This window comes from Euprymna scolopes, chromosome 38, assembly GCF_053919585.1.
Source record: "Euprymna scolopes isolate OS-2025 chromosome 38, ASM5391958v1, whole genome shotgun sequence".
NCBI lineage: Eukaryota > Metazoa > Mollusca > Cephalopoda > Sepiida > Sepiolidae > Euprymna > Euprymna scolopes.
Window position 1 is genome coordinate 75650098 of NC_136519.1, and position 16413 is coordinate 75666510.

Genomic DNA, 16413 nt, shown 5'->3' on the forward strand with positions numbered 1-16413 from the left:
ATGTAACCTCCGACCTTCTTCAAGTGTATCGCGTCGAACTCCGGAATTTTTCTGTCGAACTCGGGAATCTTTCTGTCGAACTCAGGAATCTGCAATGAATTTGGAACTGAACCCTTTGTTTAATTCACAGGAGTAGCATAATCTTATTCTATAAGTGATGATTAGGTAGAAATCCTAAGTAATTCACAACCGTATTTTGAGTGTCGCCTGCTGGGCCCCGTGGCGTAATGGATAAAGTACTGGGTAAATCCCAACTATAAAGTTACACTCTTCTGGAGGTTGAAGGTTTAATCCCCAGTGCAGACGACACTAAAAATAGAATTGCGAAAGGATTCAACAGAAAGATTTCCAAACAATTTTAGCAGAATTTGAAAGAAAGATTCCAAAGTTCAACAAGATACACCTGAAGAAGGTCGGAGGTTACATCTGCTGAAATATTTTGAGCATAACACTCAAGATGAGAATGGTAATCTGAAGAATCCAAATAATACAAATTATCAATCTTCATCTCAAAAAATTCAGAAACGTAATATACTGATAATATATACCTGAAAAGCCTGCCATATAAAATCAACAGTAGTATGTTTGATATAACAGGAGCGCGTTTGAAATGAATGTTTCTGTTTAGAGCACGATTGAAGCATGATACTTGACTTTTTCTTTGCAAACTTTAACCCAAGCCAATATACAAAATTATTTTTATAAAATCACCATTAGTTTCTCTACAGTGCAATGTAGACTAAAGTGCATTGTGGACTAAGTCACGTGAAGGTTCCTTCCGGTGCACCGCAGTGTGTCCCCAATTAGAGCAGGCAATCATTTCGATTTCATTGAAAAATCGGTGACAATAAAAAATATGGGTTTATGAAACATTCGATGATCTCTGCCAATTTCAAATAAAAGTGCACATGAAACCTATTTCAAATCTCAGTGCGTATACACTTGCTATATCTAGCTACACTGATGAGTGGTACACAATGAAACAGTTTGTATTATTTGTATTCTTCGGACTACTGTTCTTATCTTGAGTGTCGTTTCGGTCGATGTAACCTCCGACCTTCTTCAAGTGTATCTTGTCGAACTCCGGAATCTTTCTGTCGAACTCAGGAGTCTGCAATGAATTTGGAACTGAACCCTTTGTTTAATTCACAGGAGTAGCATAATCTTATTCTATAAGTGATGACTAGGTAGAAATCCTAAGTAATTCACAACTGTATTTTGAGTGTCGTCTGCTGAGCCCGTGGCATAATGGATAAAGTACTGGGTAAATCACAGCTGTAAAGTTAAATTTTTCTGCAGACGACACTCAAAATACAATTGCGAAAGAATTCGACAGAAAGATTCAAACAATTTCAGCAGTTTGAAAGAAAGATTCCAAAGTTCAACAAGAGACACCTGAAGAAGGTCGGAGGTTACATCTACTGAAACATTTTGAACATAACACTCAAGATGAGAACGGTAATCTGAAGAATCCAAATAATACAAATTATCAATCTTCATCTCAAAAAATTCAGAAACGTAATACAGGGTGACCAAAAAAAAAAGAGGACATTCAATTGTTTTTCTGAGCATTTTACAGTCAACGGAGAAAAAAAGGCCAAAGACCCTAGTGTTTTGATGTGATGTTTTGAATATAATAAACTAGTTATGACCAAAGTTTCATTTAATTTGGACAAAATACTAAGAAACGGGGCCTAATTAGAGTTGGGGTCCGTTTTGGGGGGGGGGACCACCCTGTATATTGATGGTATATCTGAAGAAGGTCGGAGGTTACATCTGCTGAAACGTTGTGAAAATAACACTCAAGATGAGAACAGTAGTCAGTAGAATCTCAATGATATTAATTATCAATCCTCATCTAAAAAATTGAGAAACGTAATATACCGAAGCAATGTCTAGAACTACTTATAAATTGCAAAATATTCACAAGGTTTGCTTTTTTTTTTTTTTTCTTGCTCTCCTCTTCAATGAAAATGATCAAATACAAAAAACCATGCAACTACAATATTAAATTGTTTTTTCAGGTCATTCAAAATGTAGATGATATGTTTGAAAGGGAAGAATTCTCAGCAGCTCCTGATTCTGGATGGCCGGATTGTTTCAACTCTGGTGTCTTTGTATTCAAACCAAACGTAGATACTTACAAGTCATTGCTTCAGTTTGCAGCAACTCAAGGAACTTTTGATGGTAAGTTCAAGAATTTGTAATTGTTATATGTTATATTTTTATAAGTATATTTCATATATATATATATATATATATATATATATATGTGATAAAAATTTTTAACTCAAAAAGTTGAAGAGCTCTGAAGACGGAGGTGGTACTATTAAAATGAATGATTTCTTGTGCTCCGGAACTTATTTTTCTACATAGTCACCACCATTCTCAATGCACTTTTGTCAGGAAGTCAATGACCCATCTCTGCTTCTGACGCACGCCCATGACAAGGGTTGTTTCCGTAGAGTCCCACACCGTCAATATCTGCAACAAAGAAATGGAACTTTCGGGTCATGAATCCATAAGTTCAGCCATCACAACAATGCAGTTTGCCATCCCGTCTGATCCATTCGGGCGGAAAAAAATAGGAAGCATTACTTTTGAATCGCCTTTCACATATAAAGTACAGCCAGTCTCCGTTTTTTTTTTTTTTGGTCCCCCCGATTTATCGGAGAGGGAACTGTTTTCAGTGGTGTCCATACGTCCGTCTGTGAATCCGTTAGTCCGGACGATTGCCAGATAACCATCCATTAGTTTTTCCTGAAATGTTGCCACAAATTGTATTTCATTAAATAGATGTGCACAGTAAAAAAGCTTTTTTTGTGAAAAATCCTGTTGCGTCCCCACGGGCTCAAAAGAGATCAAAAATGCCCCAAAATGGCAAAAAATAACACGTTTTGCCCCATAACTTTTGATCTATCCATTAGATTTTTCTAAAACTTGGCCAAAATGTGGAGCCTATTGTTCTTAATATAAATCCAGTATGGGTGACCCTGGCAAAATTCTGGTTCACATCCTTGGGGATTTTCAGTGCTAAAAACGCCCCTTTTTGTGGCTCTTTTTTTCATATTTCTCAACAAAACTATGTCTGACTATATAGTGGTTTTTCATAGTGGTCAACTCAAATATATACGTGTTAAGGCCTGAATCTGCACCGTTATCCATTTACATTGGGATTTGGTGCATCCAGGGGCGCAAAAGAGGTAAAAAATGACCCAAAATGGCCAAAAATGACACTTTTTGACCCATAGGATTTGTTCCATCCATTAGATTTTCCTGAAACTTGGCCAAAATGTGGAGCCCATTGTTTTTAATATAAAGTCAGTATGGGTGACTTTGACAAAATTCTGGTTCGCATCCCTCTGGGACATTTAGGGCTAAAAAAACATGCTTTTTTGGAGGTCTTTTCATATTACTCAAAAACTTTATATAATGGTTTTCCATGGTGCTGAATTCAAATATACATGTCTTAAGGCGTGAAACTGTATCGTTTGTCCATTTTCACTGGGATTCGGCATTCCTAGGAGCTTAATAGGGGTCACAAATGCCCATAACACTTTTTACCCCATAACTATTGCCGCATCCATTAGATTTTTCTGAAACTTGGCGAAAATGTGAAGGTAACGTTGGCCCTTCATACGTCTCACATTCATCATTTCTTCACTATTTTTTGTGGCATTATCTCACATGCAGCACTAGAGGGGGACCAAGCACGCACAGCTTGTTGTTATTCATAATAAATTCCATATTTTATTTTATTTCCATATAAACGTTTACTTTTATATTTTTAAAAATATCTATTTTAAATCAATTATATATCTGGATCGATTTTTTTTTTTTTTACTTAGTTGTATTTCATAGAAACTAGGAGACAATTTCACCCAAGAAGATTTATCTACTCATGCTACCACTCATAAAGAACATTGGAGGGAAAATTTAGTAAGGGAACATTTTCAAGGATCACCACTAGTAAATCATATTTCAATCGTTTTTATTGGCATATAGTAGATGGCTCATTGGATAGCAATGTCTCTTAACTATGGTGGTCGTAACAATTGCAAAGATTTGTACTATTTGAATTCTTTCGACTACTGTTCTCATTTTGAGTGTCATTTTGAGTGTCATTTTGAGTGTCATTTTCACGTTTCCGTCGATGTAATCTCTGACCTTCTTCAGGTGTATCTTGTCGAACTCGGGAATGGTTCTGTCAAACTCTGAAATTTGGATAGAATTTTGAACAGAATCCTTTATTTACTTCACGGGGGTAGCATGCTCTTGTTCTGTCAGCCATGACTGGATAGAAGTCCTAAGTAATTCGCAAATGTATATTTCGGTTTCTCACACTGAGAATTAAACCTTCATGTTTTATATATTTTTTTATTTTTCAGGTGGTGATCAAGGTTTATTGAATCGTTATTTCAACACTTGGCCAACAAATGACATAAAGACCCATTTGCCCTTCACATACAATGTCGTGTCACGGCCATTTTACAGTTATCCATCTGGCTTAAAAGCGTAAGTCATTTTTCTCTTCCTCCTTTAAAGACAGATTCTGCTTTTTTTTTGCTCATTTTTAGGAAAGAGACCACTTATCAAGGCCTGGAGAGCACTCGAGGATAAGGGTTAATAAGTGTACAGCAGCCAATGGGAACATGTATTAATCATTAGTAGTGGAAATTTGGTAAATTGGATTACTTAAGGGGATGGCTCATCAAAAATTTGTTTACATTGGACTTGAAGATGACCATATTGTAGTCAGTTGGAAACTTTGTTGATACAATTGGAGCAGAGGTTTGGGAATGTGGGGGGTGGGGCAGGTGCTAGTGTAGTTGCAAATATATGGAACTTCTCTCATTACTAACTAGCTGAGTGTTACAAGTGTTAACTGAGGGAAGAGTCTATCATGCATGTATCCACTGTGTGATTATGTATAAAGGTGGAACCTGGCCAGTGAGGATTGAGGACATGCGTTGCATGGAAAGAAAAGATACAAGAATGATATAATGGGCGTGTGTAATATGTCTTAAAGACAGGCTCAGATCTGATGATCTTTGAGCACAATTGAATAGGGATATATTAGCAGAACAGGAGACTTCATTAATTTGGTCACATTAAAAGATTGGCTGAAAGTTCTTAGGTTACTAGATGTAGTACATATACGGTATAATCACCTTGACACACCGGTTCCCGTTAGATCAACAAAGTTAAGCAACGTTGAGCCTAGTCAGTATTAAAATGGGGGAACATTGTGGAATTTCTGGTGCTGTATGTGCTGTCTGCTTATCTCTGCATTTTTCCAGTCGTCCTAGACTTCTCCTTACCACTGGACTAAAGCAGTGCCGATTCAGGAGAGGTGTGGTTGAAGATTGTGCAATTACATGCACAGCTCCGTTTACAGGGCATATCCATTGTCTTTTGAGACTGAACGGAGGTGATGATGATGATGATATAGCTGGGTCATTTTGAAGGGGAAGGTCAAGGAAAACATGGGAGGAAGTCATAAGAAAAATGTTTGGACTTGGAAGAGAGAGATAAATAAAGACCTGGCCAGAAATAAGTTTGTTTGGGAGTTAATAGTCAGCATGAAAAATGGACACAAAATCGATTTTGATGATTGTAAAGTATATCCGTTCAGAGCATTGGTTTTTCTCTATGGTTACATCCATATAAAACAAGCCGCGCATGCATGATCCCCTCTGGTATTGCATGCGAGATGACACCACAAGAAATAGTGAAAAATTATTGAACATGAGAAGTGTGCAGGGCCAACGTTGCCTTCACATTTTCGCCAAGTTTCAGAAAAATCTAATGGATGGGGCAAAAGTTATTGGGTAAAAAGTATCATTTTTTGCAATTTTGACCCCTATTGAGCTCCTGAGAACGCCGAATCCCAGTGAAAATGGAAATAGGACACAGTTTCACATCTTAAGATATGTATATTTGAATTCAGCACCACGGAAAACCACTATATAGATATATACATCAAGTTTTTGAGTAATATAAAAAAAGAGCTCCGAAAAGGCATTTTTTTTTTTTAGCCCATACTGAATTTATATTAAAAACAATGGGCTCCACATTTTGGCCAAGTTTCAGGAAAATCTAATGGATGGAACAAACGATATGAGTCAAAAAGTGTCATTTTTTACCATTTTGGGGCATTTTTTTACCTCTTTTGAGTCCCTGGATGCGCCGAATCCAAGTATAAATGGATAACGATGCAGGTTCAGGCTTTAACACATGTATATTTGAGTTGACCACCGTGAAAAACCACTATATAGTCAGACATATCAAGTTTTTGTTGAGAAATATGAAAAAAAAAAGCCATAAAAAGGGGCGTTTTTAGCACTAACCGTCCCCAGGGATGTGAACCAGAATTTTGCCAGGATCACCCATACTGGATTTATATTAAAAACAATGGGCTCCATATTTTGGCCAAGTTCCAGAAAAATCTAATGGATGGATCCAAAGCTATGAGGCAAAACATGTCATTTTTGACCATTTTGGGGCATTTTTTTTTACCTCTTTCAACAGGAATTTTTGCAAAAAAAAATTTTTGCTGTGCACTTCTAGTTAATGAAATACTATTTGTGGGAAAATTTCAGGAAAAACTCATGGACAGTTATTTGGCAATAGTCCGGACTAACGGACGCACGGACACTCGGAAGCACGGACGCACTGACACCACTGAAAACATAGCTCCCTCTCTGATAAATCGGGGAGCCAATATTGCACTTATAAATAAACTAGCAGAAAGAGTCGACGTTGCCCGGGATTGAATGATGATCAATGAATGTTTCATACTCCTATATTTTTATTGTCATCAAAATCAGTAATATTTTTCAATCAAATCGATTGATTGCCTGTTCTTGTTGGAGACGCATCGCGGTGGACCAGGAGGCAGCTTCACATGCCTCACCAGTCACTTAGTTCATAGTACATTGTAGTCTACATTGCACTGTAGAGAACCTACTGTTGATTTTATAAAATTATTTTTATATATAATGGCTTGAATTTAAGTTTAAAATGCAAAAGTCAAGTATCATGCTTCAACTGTGCTCTAAACAGAAACATTCATTTGAAATGTGTTCTTGTCATACCAAAGAACTTACTGTTGATTTTATATGCCCCCCTACCATTTAGCCCCAAAAGTCCCTAAGGCCTTAACAGATTAAAATTTGAGTTCAGCACCATGCAAAATTGCTAAATAGACATACACAGAAAATTTTGGACAAATACGGTAAAATAGTTCCAAAAATTGACTGTTTTTATTAGCCCTAAAAGAACCCTTGGGGCACACCCAAGAGTTATTGCAAAGTATAGACAAACAAAATTATATAGAAATCAGTTAGTTACAACTTTTCAGAAAGTTTATAAAAGTCCAAGGCATCAATTTTTTTGATAAAACCCGAAAGGCACCCCTAGGGGGGCAACCGGAGTTTTCCCGTAAAATATCTGTTACTTTTTTACTCATATCATGTTTAATGTTTGTGAAAATTTTTTTTAAATTCTAAGGTGTAATTATTGAGAAAAGTGCAGACGGACGAACGGATAAGGGTGAATTTACAGGTCCACCCTCGTTTTGTCGGGGGAACCAAAAAAAGTTAGTTATTATTCTTTCTCTAGTAAAGTAGTTTAACCTAAGGATTCCAGTTTTTCTTTATAATCGATATATTAATCCCTTTATTAGTTTCATCACACTCAGCAACCGGTGACCCCTCCCCCCAACGTTGTTTCTGTGGTATTCTTTTTCATCTTCTATTCTGGCTGTGTTGGCAGCTGTCGAGGGGTACGCAACAGCTCACAAATATAACAGTTAATGCTAGAGAAAATTCAGAAAATGCAAACTCAAAAGAAAAGATTCAAACATACGCAGTGCCTTCAATAAGTTTCTAGACTTTTTTTTCTACAGGCGTTTAAAATTTTCATAGACTCTTGAAAATTCAGTATGTTATTGCTATATATCATAGGAGCTGACTGACCAATTTTTATGATCCCAGGTTCAAATGAACAGCTACAGCGGGAATTGGAATACATCCTACTAAAGCCTGATTGTCACCGCTGGCGAGGACACTTCAGATAAACAATATGCATTAAAATTCTTTTAAACTTGGAAAAAATTCAACAGAAACGTATGGGCTGCTTTTGGATCATCTTGCCTGAATCGAGAATCAATTTTTGAGTGACATAAGAGATTCAAGAAAGGCAGAAAGTCTATAAGGAATGATGAGAGGTGTGGGGGGAGTAAGGAAGTCAGAACACCAGAGTTAATTGGACAAATAAAGAATTTCGTGGATAAGAACCGTCACGTGCCTATAGAGACAATATGTGCATAGTTTGATGTCAGTGCAGAAACTGTACACACAATTATTTTCAAGGAACTAAAGATGCAGAAGATTTGTGAAGTTGTCCCAAGGGTGATCCATCATTGTCACAGACTATTTGACCAAGACGGGCATCAAGACAGTTCCTCACCCTCCCTATAATCCAGACCTTGCTCACAGTGACTTTTGGTTATTCTCTAAGCTCAAGGAAAACCTTAGCGGCTATCGTTACGAGATAATTGAGGAGATGATAGAGGCTGTGACGAGGGTCATTGACACACTCACACAAGAGAACTTTCATGGGGCCTTCCAGAAATTGTTGGAACAATACAACAAGTGCATTGCAGCCGGAGGAGATTACTTCAAAGAGGACTAGAGTTTCATGTGTGTATTATCAGTAAAGTGCCCATACGAAAGATTTATTAAGTCTGGAAACTTATTGAAGGCATCTGATATTATTAAGTCTGGAAATCATTAAGTTTGGGAATTCTTAAGGCTGGAAATTATTAAATCTGGAAAAGTGTCCATACGAAAGATTTATTATTAAGTCTGGAAACTTATTGAACGCATCTCATATTTTGTACGTATCGGTTGGCCTCTGTGTGCATGTATGATACACTATCGCAAGAAAATTATTTGCTCTTTTTCTCCAATTTTCTATTTCTTTCTTTTTCGTTTTTTTTTTTTTTTTAAGAATCATAATTTACTTCGTTCTTCTATTTATTTCAATCCGTATTCAAACTCTTGGGTTTTTATTTTTTTTTTATCTTTGGGTTTCCTTTACGTGATACTAGTAAGGTGATTCGGCGTTGCCCGGGGGGGGGGCATGAAAGCAAAACTTCTATCTGTCTATCTCTTTAAAGCTAAATATCGTTTATGTCTATGTTCAAAGCACTAAGGTCCACGTCTACACCTTCTCTCGAGGCCATGTTCGTCAGTTAGTTGATCGATTTATTTCCTCATCTCTGCCTCCTAAAGTTCTGTTGATCTGGTCCAAGACTGTCCATAATCTGTTCCTGTCATAAACTGTTGCAAAACTCATTGCCATTTCCCACTAATTTTTTTCTTGACCTGATCTACTCTCCAATCATTCCGATCTCTTTCAGGGCCCTCCGAGTTTCCAACTCTTTCAACGTGGGCACTGTCCTCCACAGTCAAAACCCAAGGCTGTCCCTAACTGTTGTAAACTATTGCAAAGCTTATTACCACTCGTAAAACTGCCAGTAAACTAACCTTAAATATTGTCGATTTTTTCCTGCCATTTCACAATGACGCCTCAAAGTTTACCTACCTATGAGGGAATTTTGCAGCGTTAGATTCGTTTCGTTTCGTTCAAAATATTTATTAATTTATTTTCATTTTTTTGTTGTTTTTTTTTTGTTTTGTTTTTTGTACGAAGATAAAACAAACTTTTCGTATCGTTTCATTCATTTTTCGCTTTGCTTCGTACATCTATAAGGATTTAATTACAGCCAGGATGTGGCAAAAGGTACCAACGGTTAACAAAAAACTATGAAACATGAAAAGTTATAATTAGGGCAACCCAAACAATGGCATTTATTAAACGGGTTGAGTAATTTGACAAAGTAATTATATAAAAAAAATGATAAATCAATTAAAATATTTAAATTTCATTCAACTAACATTAACTACAATTTTTAGGTTGCCCTAATTATAAAAAAAAAAACAAAAAAAAAACACAAAACGAAACTTTACTAAAACAAAACGAACAAAATATAATATTTTGTAAAATTTTTGCTACAAAGTTTCCCCCCCCCCCACTTGGTCCTTCTAGACTACACCCTTGATTCCTTGCTTTTTGGAAGCAAAGGAAAGACTATACGATCTTCATTGTAACAACACTAACCATTTCTCTCCTTCTTATGAGAAGGACGAAGTATTAATTATACAGTCAGTAGTGGTTGTTTATTGCATTATTTACATTATATTTACTTCCCTTATTTTATCCTTTAGTCCTCACATTCCATAAGCGATGTTTCTGACAAAGGGGGAATAACTGCTATTTCTAGATCAGAATCTATATATATAATGCTTATCATTGGCTAGATGGAAGGTGACAGCAAAGACTGACGACCTTTTCTAAGTTCAAATCCAGTTCGTTCCACACTTCCACTTAGGATATTGGCAACCTTCATGTGGTCCCTTCTGTAAGTACCTGATGTCTTTCTAGAAAGAATTCAGGTTAAAATATCGGGGAAACCAATGCCAACAACAGAATCACAGGATTCATACAATGTAATGATTTGCTAAATTCTGACTTTGAAGTGTTTTTTATAACTCCTTGCATCAATACATCATCATCATGTACATCATAATCACGTTTATACATTGGTTCTCATTAGATCGCCAAAGTTAAGTGAAGTTGAGTCTGGTCAATACTAAAATGGGTGACCATTTAGAAATACCAGATGATGTGTGTGCTCTGAAGCCTGGAAAGTAATAGGCACTGTCAGGCTATTTTTGCCCAAGACACATTGCATGAAATAACGCAGTGCCCTTATGACCCTGGAGGACTAAGGAACTCATTCATCATCAACATTAAGTGGTTTTATGCTTTGTCTGAAGCGAATTTCATTTATTTTTTTTAATCAAACTTCAATTGTTTTATTTATTTATTTTTGTTCAAATTTTCTTCAGATTTAAACAAAATATAAAGATTGTACACTTCATCGGTGCCGATAAACCTTGGCAGCATCCTTACAACTATTCCTCAGGAGTTGTGACTCCTTTGCCAGATTCCAGACATGATGCTGAATTTCTTCAATATTGGTGGAACATTTTTATTGATTCTGTGCAACCAACATTGAATCCATCCGCAGTAAGTTTTGCGCTTATTTCAAGTTGTTTGTTCCAGTTCTTATAATTAAACTAGAAGAATACCCATCAAAGGACGAGTAAAATTAATCCCTCAAACAGAACTTTTACACCAACTTTATATCATATACCCTTACAAAGATTAACATCAAGTATAATGATTCGATACTTTAAATCTAGAATCCTTATTCCAATTTTGATAAAATTCATTGCATGATTTGATTTTACAAAATGTCTAAAATTTAAGATTAAGGGGTCTTAAAAAGAAAATGAAATTCAAGGAATCTTGCTTAAAAATTAAAAAAAAAAAAGATATAATGAACCAAATTTAATGCAAATCTGAAATATTTGAATTTTCAAATAGGAGATCATGCTCACATTATGTCCATATAACCTTCTTAAAATACTCCAAAGTAAATGAAATTTGAGGAATATTTATTGAATTGTTCAGACTGAGTTGTCTTTCCCTGGATTAGCATTAACTCTAGAATCTGTTGGGGACTTGCATAAATCCCCTGAAACAAATACTACCAAATAATGTAAATTAAACTTTTGTTTATTTTCGTGAAAAGAAAAGAAATTAGTTTTTAGTGTGCGCCAAGGTGGCAGTCGGTAAGAAAGAAGGAAGGGAGGAAGAAGGTGAAGCTTTGAGAGTGTGAGAGAAAAAGTCTGACTATGTGTTGTGGCGAAGTGAGTGAAAGAGAGAGTCAAACACTGTTCTTTGACTTGCGAGAAAAGCTGTCATTTCAGCTACTGAATTTCACTCGGGAGCGTTGCTGTTGGTGTCGGTTATCCCTTTCTCTAAGAGAAGTTCTCCGTGCCTTTTCGGAAGAGGACGGGGGGGGGGGAAGTGAAAGAAGGGTACAAAGTCATAGCATTCCTTCTGAAGCCAAGCCTGGGTTTCTTTGGACTTGTGGGGCGGCGCTGAGTCCTGTTGCCACACCCAGGGTCTGTCAGCAGCCACCTGATTGCACCAAGGGGATCACCACACTCTTTAGCACGTCTAGGTACACTTTGGTGTTGACTTTGAAGATGTCAGGTGGCATGATGCGACCCTCACTTGAAACCACACCAAAGACCATAATTGTTGCCGGAAACTTTATTTTCATCATCCTGGACACATTCCTGTTATTCATGGCAATCCAGCGATGCATTTTGAGGGTGCTGGCAATGGTCCTGTTGTCATAACTTGGATCGGTACAGAGCATGAGTTGTTCAGTGGCACATCTCCAATCTTGCTCATTAAACATTATGTCATTTTCAGACATGATAGAAGACTCCTATCGCTCTTTGGATTTGTGCATAACTGGCCAACTTGTAGATGGTCTGCAACAAAAAAAGAAAACCGGTTTTCATCAAACGGAAATTGAATCATGTCTTTTCTAGAGCGACAATTTGATCGTTTCACCCGGTATATATATTTTATTTTTACTTTTTGGAATCCTTTGAGATGAAGCTTCATAATTTGTGTGTTCATTTTTTTTTTGCGAATTTGCCGCATTTCAGCCCACTCATCCTCTGGCCTTCTTCAGGTGGTAAACTGCGATGGGATAGAAATGCTGAGTCTTTTAACTGTATCCCCAATAATTACTGCCTTCCATAGTTGTTGTTGTTTCCCCACGTTTTTGGCCAACTAAACCCCTGGCCTACTTTGGGTAGGATTGAAACCGCTATTTTCTCACAATGCTCACCTGGAACTGTAGAGAAATAAACGCCTATATCCAGTGCGCCTTCGGGGTCCATGACGCAGTGGCTAGAGGCGTTAAGTCTGTACTGTTTCAGGTGAGCATTGTCTGAAGATAGTGGTTTCAATCCCACCCGAAGCCGGCCAGACGAAGAGTTGGCCAAAAACGTAGTTGAACAACAATAATTATGGAAGATGAGGATAACAGTCCAAAAAAAATGAATACATTTGGATGTTGTCATTATAGGCACATATTCGAGCAATGTCATTTGCGAGACCGAGTGGAGCATTTTAGTTTCCATAATTGCGAATCTTCACTCCGGCTACCTCATCGTCAGAAAGCACTTACAGTTGCGCAAGGCAACAGGTCCCACAATAATCGGATTTATTAATTGGTTATCTAAGCTTTTAGAAAGTTATCAACACTTATAGCGCCGGTGAAAATAAAAATGTTTAAGGTAATTTTTAATTGAGGAACTTTATTTATTTTTCTTTCTCGCTACTTCCTAAGATGGACTTATCGGTCGGCTTCACTTAAAACAACAAATAAATAAATGACCTTTGAAGTAGACTAATCAAACAATAATCTCTCTCTGACGTTTCTGAATTTTTGAGATGAGTATTGGTTATTCATATTATTTGGATTCATCGGACTACTGTTCTCATCTTGAGCGTGATTTTCACAACGTTTCGGTCGATATAACCTCTGACCTTCTTTAGGTGTCTGCAACGACCCGTGGCGCAGTGATTAGAGTACTTGGAAAAATTAATTGTAAAAAGTTATATTCTCCTGAAGGTTGAAGGTTCAATCCTCAGTTTGGGCGACCGAATTGTAATTTCATGACTGACGGAACGAGAACACGCTACCCCCGTAAAATAAAAAAAGGGTTTCGCTCGATATTCCATACAAATTCCCGAATTCGACAGAAACATTCCCCAAGTTCGACAAGATACACCTGAAGAAGGTTGAAGGTTACATCGACCGAAACGTTCTGAAAATGATGTTCACGATAAGAACAGTAGTCTGATTAATCCAAATAATCTAATACAATTCATTCTATTCTAAAATAAAAATAAATTCATAAACCAATAATTCAATTACTTAATTCTTATCAATAAAAGAATGTTTGTTCCTCCCTTAATTGAAAGACTTAAGTTATTTTTCTTTCTATCTTCTTCTTAGGAAGGACTTATTGGTCGACTAGCTGCACTTAGTGTTGACAATCCAGTCGATAGCTCCATCATGCCTTTGGAAGAAATCCAAAATCTTGATGTCAAATTAAAAAAGAACTGTGAAGAAGGCAGGTGATGTTGCCATATTCAAAAATCCAAATTTATTTCTCATACTTTTCTGTCGAAACATGAAAGCTTTAGTGATCCAATTTTTAGTTCATTTCCGTCTGATCAAAATAAAATGATGAAAACAAATTCTCTTCGTTATCATCTCTTCTTACTCATTTAGCTGTTAATCTTTTAACAACTGGTCAATTGGAAAAGTAAAGAACTAGTTGTTAAAACTGGAAAAGAAAAGGACAAGATATTCTAGTAAAAAAATATAATAAACTAGACTACCTGTGACCCGTTGGGTCAGTATGTTATATTAGCTATTGAATTCATGTATGAGTGTGACACTTGTGACGTAAAGAAAATAGTTTTTCTTTTTCTTTCTTTTTGACATAACAGAAACATTTCTATGAAAGTATATTAAAATGAAAAAAGAATATAGATAGATTTCTATAGGAGTCGTTCTGTTTATTATAATTGATTATTTTTTTTTTTAAATTCACAGTTACTGAATTATAAGTGGTTGGCCATACTGTTAGGTAAATGTACACTGAACAGATACCATAATACTTATTATAGTAAAATTTAAATTTTGATATATCTGCTTTTTTTTTTTTTTTTTTTTTTTTTTTACATCGTTAATTGTGACCTTGCAACGTGGTCTTACACGACCTTGAACCTCTGATCGCGGCCCAGTTATGATCTGCACCCTGGTCGGTACAGTTATGATATGTCGACGGGGCAACCAGGTCTGCCAACCGTTAGTACGTCGTGTCACCCAGTGAGTTCTTCGTTAAGGCGTTGGGGATTCTTCTCGGATGCTCGGTCTTCAAGGCCTGTTCTCCGTGGATCGTCTAGTTATTCTGGGTGTTCGTCGGATACGGTGTCACAAATGGCAAATAAAGAAATATCCACATATAGGGATCAACGCACATCAGCAACAAAACTCCGGAGGTTGGTTAATATAATATATATTTCAGAAATTCATAAAAGAAGTATTTACAGCATATACATATAGTTGACAATTAATTCAAGCAAGCAGTTAGTTCTACAACTGAGCTTCTGTTGTTGAAATACCTGGTCGGTATCGCGGACTTTGTGTAATTCACATTAAGTGATCGACACGTTATAAGCGTTGAGTTATCAGGCAACAAGCGAGGGGGAGAGAGAGGAGAGGTGATTCTGCCGAGACAGAACAACTTGACTTAGCTCTCTTTGACTCTGATTCCGGACTCTCTGTGACTTAATCTCTGATTTTTCATTTCTTTTATAATACAATTATGGAATGATGACGACACCCATGTGCGTCATCGACCAATCAAATTGCTTGATTCGACGGGGCCTTTTCTCATTGGTTGATTATACTTCGACAGGGCCCTTTTTCATTGGTTGATTATACTTCCACAGGGCCCTTTTTCATTGGTCCATTTCCAAAATTGGATTGACTCCTCCTTTAATTAACGCCCAACTTACACGTTGTATTATTTAACTCCTCCCTGGCTTACTAATGGAATTTTTCCATATCCAGGAAAATTAATTTTCCTTTGACTTAAAGTAAATCACGCAATTTTATTTGTTTTAAAATTATCTATTGCTCTCATTTTTCGCTTTGATAATTCGAAGGAATTTTAGTTTATCTTTGAATTAAGTTCTGGTTGTCGGCCATTCCATTATATCAGAAGGCATTTTGTTTACGTCAAAAGACCAAGAATGCATTTGTCGCTTTGAACTTATCGGACAACACATTTTCCCATCCGAGCAAAAATATTTCATAACTTCAATTTTCGTTCGACCTGATTCACTAAATGACAATTCTCGATACGTCATATTATTGTTTTGAAATTTCGGACAATTCATTTTTTTCCTATTCTTTGTTCTAAAACATAATGCAGAGTCACTGCGTGTGTTTCTCTCAGATCAAAAACAACCCGACTTTTTTCAACTTGTCAAACTCACAGATCAACCTTGGCTCATAGTTTTGCCAATTGCGGGTGTGAAATCCCCAACCCTCCGGCTCCTGCAAAACTATGATTTCGGCCATTTCAGATCAAATGCTTGTGTATTTTGGCTAAAATATTTTATGCATTCTTTTTCGCTTTTGAAGATTTTGTTATTTAACCTCTCGCTACAAAGGCACTTTTGCCGCCGCCATCTCAACAACAGACTTAGCTCAAAATTTATTGACAAAATAAATTAATAATAATTTTTATTCCTTCAACACCCGATCATCGTCCGGGAACAAAAAAATTACTTTTAACCAAAAGAAACGTCACATCAACCCTACAGGTC

At 36.6% G+C, this 16413-nt stretch overlaps 1 protein-coding gene across 1 annotated transcript in view; it reads left to right on the plus strand.

Annotated features, from left to right (window-relative positions):
- LOC145263186 (glycogenin-1-like) overlaps positions 1-14269 on the plus strand; it is a 70559-nt gene extending 56290 nt beyond the window's left edge. The window contains exons 4-7 of the mRNA XM_080120242.1: positions 2025-2187; positions 4389-4515; positions 10980-11160; positions 14024-14269. Of these exons, the coding sequence (XP_079976368.1) occupies positions 2025-2187; positions 4389-4515; positions 10980-11160; positions 14024-14149 (597 nt within the window). The 3' untranslated portion in view covers positions 14150-14269. The remainder of the gene's footprint in view (positions 1-2024; positions 2188-4388; positions 4516-10979; positions 11161-14023) is intronic.
- The last annotated feature ends 2144 nt before the right edge of the window (positions 14270-16413 follow it).